The sequence below is a fragment of the Micromesistius poutassou genome, assembly GCF_964030765.1.
Source record: "Micromesistius poutassou genome assembly, contig: SCAFFOLD_2498, whole genome shotgun sequence".
In the NCBI taxonomy this organism is placed as follows: domain Eukaryota; kingdom Metazoa; phylum Chordata; class Actinopteri; order Gadiformes; family Gadidae; genus Micromesistius; species Micromesistius poutassou.
Genome location: NW_028178949.1, coordinates 84380 through 87744, shown reverse-complemented (window position 1 = coordinate 87744; position 3365 = coordinate 84380). Strand labels below are relative to the sequence as shown.

Below are 3365 nucleotides of genomic sequence, written 5' to 3'. Positions count from 1 at the left end.
GGACGAAAACAACTTCCCGCGCCTGGTGTGTGTGTGTGTGTGTGTGTCTGTCTGTCTGTCTGTCTGTCTGTCTGTCTGTCTGTCTGTCTGTCTGTCTGTCTGTCTGTCTGTCTGTCTGTCTGTCTGTCTGTCTGTCTGTCTGTCTGTCTGTCTGTCTGTCTGTCTGTCTGTCTGTCTGTCTGTCTGTCTGTCTGTCTGTCTGTCTGTCTGTCTGTCTGTCTGTCTGTCTGTCTGTGTGTGTGTGTGTGTGTGTGTGTTGTGGCAACCCCGCGCTGCCTGGAGTGGACGGAGCGCGCCAGCACCTCTCCATTGGGATCACCTGGGGGGGGGGGGGGGGGCAAGACGGCAGAGGGGTTTTAAGGGCCGGGCACGCGGGAGACGGGGAGGAAAGTCGAGTGGAAGACAGTCGGGGGTAAGGGACCGATATCCCTTTTTTTTTTTTCTACAGCCGACACAGAGACGCTGAGTCACCCACCCTCCCCCCTACGTTAAACCCAGGGAGGAGGTCCTCCTGGGTGAAGGTGGACCTGAAGGTGTGGATGTGTGTCAGTGTGTCTGAGGACCCTCCTACACCTCGGGACACTCTGTAGAAGGACAGAGTGCCAGCAGGCCGGTCCAGATACACTCCTACTCTGGTAGATCCAGCGGGGGGGAGAGGCATGGCTGTCTCTCTACCGTTGTACCGGGCAGAGTAACCATCATCATAACAAACAAGACTCCAGGACTTGTTGTTATATCCAAGCCCGCTGTCACCAGCACCTCTCCTTGTGATTCCTCTGTATGTCACTCCTATCTCAACCCATCCTTTCCTCTCTACCTCCCAGTAACAGCGGCCAGTCAGAGCCTCTCTACACAACACCTGGGGGTAGTAGTCAAATCTCTCTGGGTGATCCGGATACGACTGGTCCTCTCTGACCAGCGTCACCTTTCTGTTGTCCTCAGACAGAGAGAGTCGTCTGTAGGCTGTGTTTGGGTCCAGTGTGAGTTCACAGGCATCTGACAGGAGAACAAGACACCATCAGGGGCCGACACCAGGGGGCAGTAACGGTTCTACATTGAATTACACCCCGGGCGAGACCCACTCCGTGCGCTGATCTTTTTTTTTCTGGTGTACTCGTGCCGCCCCCCCTGTAATCCCTGTAACTGCCCGCTTCGCCCGTGCCTAAAACCGCCACTGCCAGGGGGGGGCGGGAGCACGTGCCCCGGATAAACAAAGGGCCCGTTCATTTTTTAAATCAAAAATTGAGGGCCCCTGGCCCCTCTCCTGCCATCTTCAGCGTGAGGCCGAACTTTCTAGGAAAACAGACTTAATGGCTGGTTCAGACTACACGGTTCTCAGATATTCCTCCACGATTTAACATGTCCCACTATGATTTAACATGTCCCACTATGATTTAGCATGTCCCACTATGATTTAACATGTCACACTATGATTTAACATGTCCCACTATGATTTAACATGTCACACTATGATTTAACAATTCACACTATGATTTAACATGTCACACTATACGACCACAGTGCCAGGAAATCGGTTCACGACACATGCAGCAACAACGCAGCAACAACGTGTCAATAACAATGGATCCCGAGTTCCTATACTAGTCTAGGCATTATAATGGCGGTCAGGGTTAGGGTCAGGGTTAGGGTCAGGGTTAGGGTCAGTGTTAGGGTCAGGGTCAGGGTTAGGGTCAGGGTTAGGGTGAGGGTGAGGGTTAGGGAGTAGCGCAGTGAAGTCTAGAGAGATGTGTGGATGAGCTGTAATGTCATCCACACCTGCTGCTTAATATCAATAATCCACCCGCAGCAACGTTTTTTTCAACAACTGATACCCGCACCCGCCCGATCATCATTCATTTAGGGTGACCAGACGTCCCGGTTTTGCGGTAGGCCATGCTATCTATGAATGAGGGCAAATTGACAGAGAGGGTTATGGGTGTAGATCGTTCTAGATCTGCCTTTATCCTGGTAAAGGCTTCAGACGCTTAAGGCCTTACATGTCAGGGAGACCATGTATAGAACCGTCCTAGAGCCAGGAGCCATCGCTAAATATATAGTTTAAACTTGCTACAATTTCTCTAGAATTGCTAGAAAAGGTCAAAAAAATTGGAAGCTCCTTCCAAACCCAGCTGAGTTCTGTTTATATTATATAGTCTACAATATAACAAGCAGGCCCACACCAAGTATATGAAATGTCTCAAAGGAATATGTCTCTCAAAGTGATTATTGAATGCCATTTATATGGCGTGTGGCGGGTTTAAATATCTATCCCTGGAAAGTTGGCTCCTCTATTATATTATTTACGGTAGCCATTTACGTGGGAGCGCGCAGTGTGGATGGACTTTCCATCTCTAAAGTTAGTGTGTGTTGAGATGAATCAAACAAAACGGACACTTACACTTCCTTAGAGCTGGTTTCAGCCTCCATGCTCCACTGTGCTTCATACTGGGGAGACAAAGAGAGAGCAGCATGTTGACTTTAAACAGGGAAACATTATTCACATGTTAACAAAGAGAGAGCAGCATGTTGTCTTTAAACAGGGAAACATTATTCACATGTTAACAAAGAGAGAGCAGCATGTTGTCTTTAAACAGGGAAACATTATTCACATGTTAACAAAGAGAGAGCAGCATGTTGTCTTTAAACAGGGAAACATTATTCACATGTTAACAAAGAGAGAGCAGCATGTTGTCTTTAGACAGGAAACATTATTCACATGTTAACAAAGAGAGAGCAGCATGTTGTCTTTAGACAGGAAACATTATTCACATGTTAACAAAGAGAGAGCAGCATGTTGTCTTTAAACAGGGAAACATTATTCACATGTTAACAAAGAGAGAGCAGCATGTTGTCTTTAGACAGGGAAACATTATTCACATGTTAACAAAGAGAGAGCAGCATGTTGTCTTTAAACAGGGAAACATTATTCACATGTTAACAAAGAGAGTGTGCAGATGGCTCCGCTGCGTTCATGTTAGTATCACGTTAGTATTATTATTCACTCGTGATTAAGCACATAATCAACCAGAACTCGCTGATGGCTCGGTGGTTCGTAACGTTGTTAACTGATTAAGGACAGACAGCTAACCTCGTCAGCTGACTGCGTGGGTCACACACTCCGCGCCAATACAATCATTGGCTTTTTGGCGGGAAACCTACAACTGCTATCGACCACCTCAATGTTAAGGCCTAGCTGCATGCTAACCCCCAGCTCCACACTTACGCCTAGCTCCATGCTAGGCCACGCCAAATATGAGTGTGTTGCACTCACTATCAATAAATATTTTATAAAAGTACTCTGAATCCTAATTTACTGACTCATCATGCCTGGCTCCATGTTAACATCCAGCTCTATGCTAACCAAT

The 3365-nt window shown here is 47.5% G+C and overlaps 1 protein-coding gene across 1 annotated transcript; it reads right to left on the bottom strand.

The window, feature by feature from the left end:
* Positions 1-327: 327 nt before the first annotated feature.
* On the bottom strand, positions 328-2444 carry LOC311373253 (stonustoxin subunit beta-like; the record flags this gene model as incomplete). Its single annotated transcript, XM_084490054.1, has 2 exons — positions 328-996; positions 2399-2444. The coding sequence occupies 2 exons, from the start codon at positions 2442-2444 to the stop codon at positions 443-445; spliced, it is 600 nt and encodes a 199-aa protein (XP_084346180.1). The 3' UTR covers positions 328-442.
* Between the last annotated feature and the right edge of the window lie 921 nt (positions 2445-3365).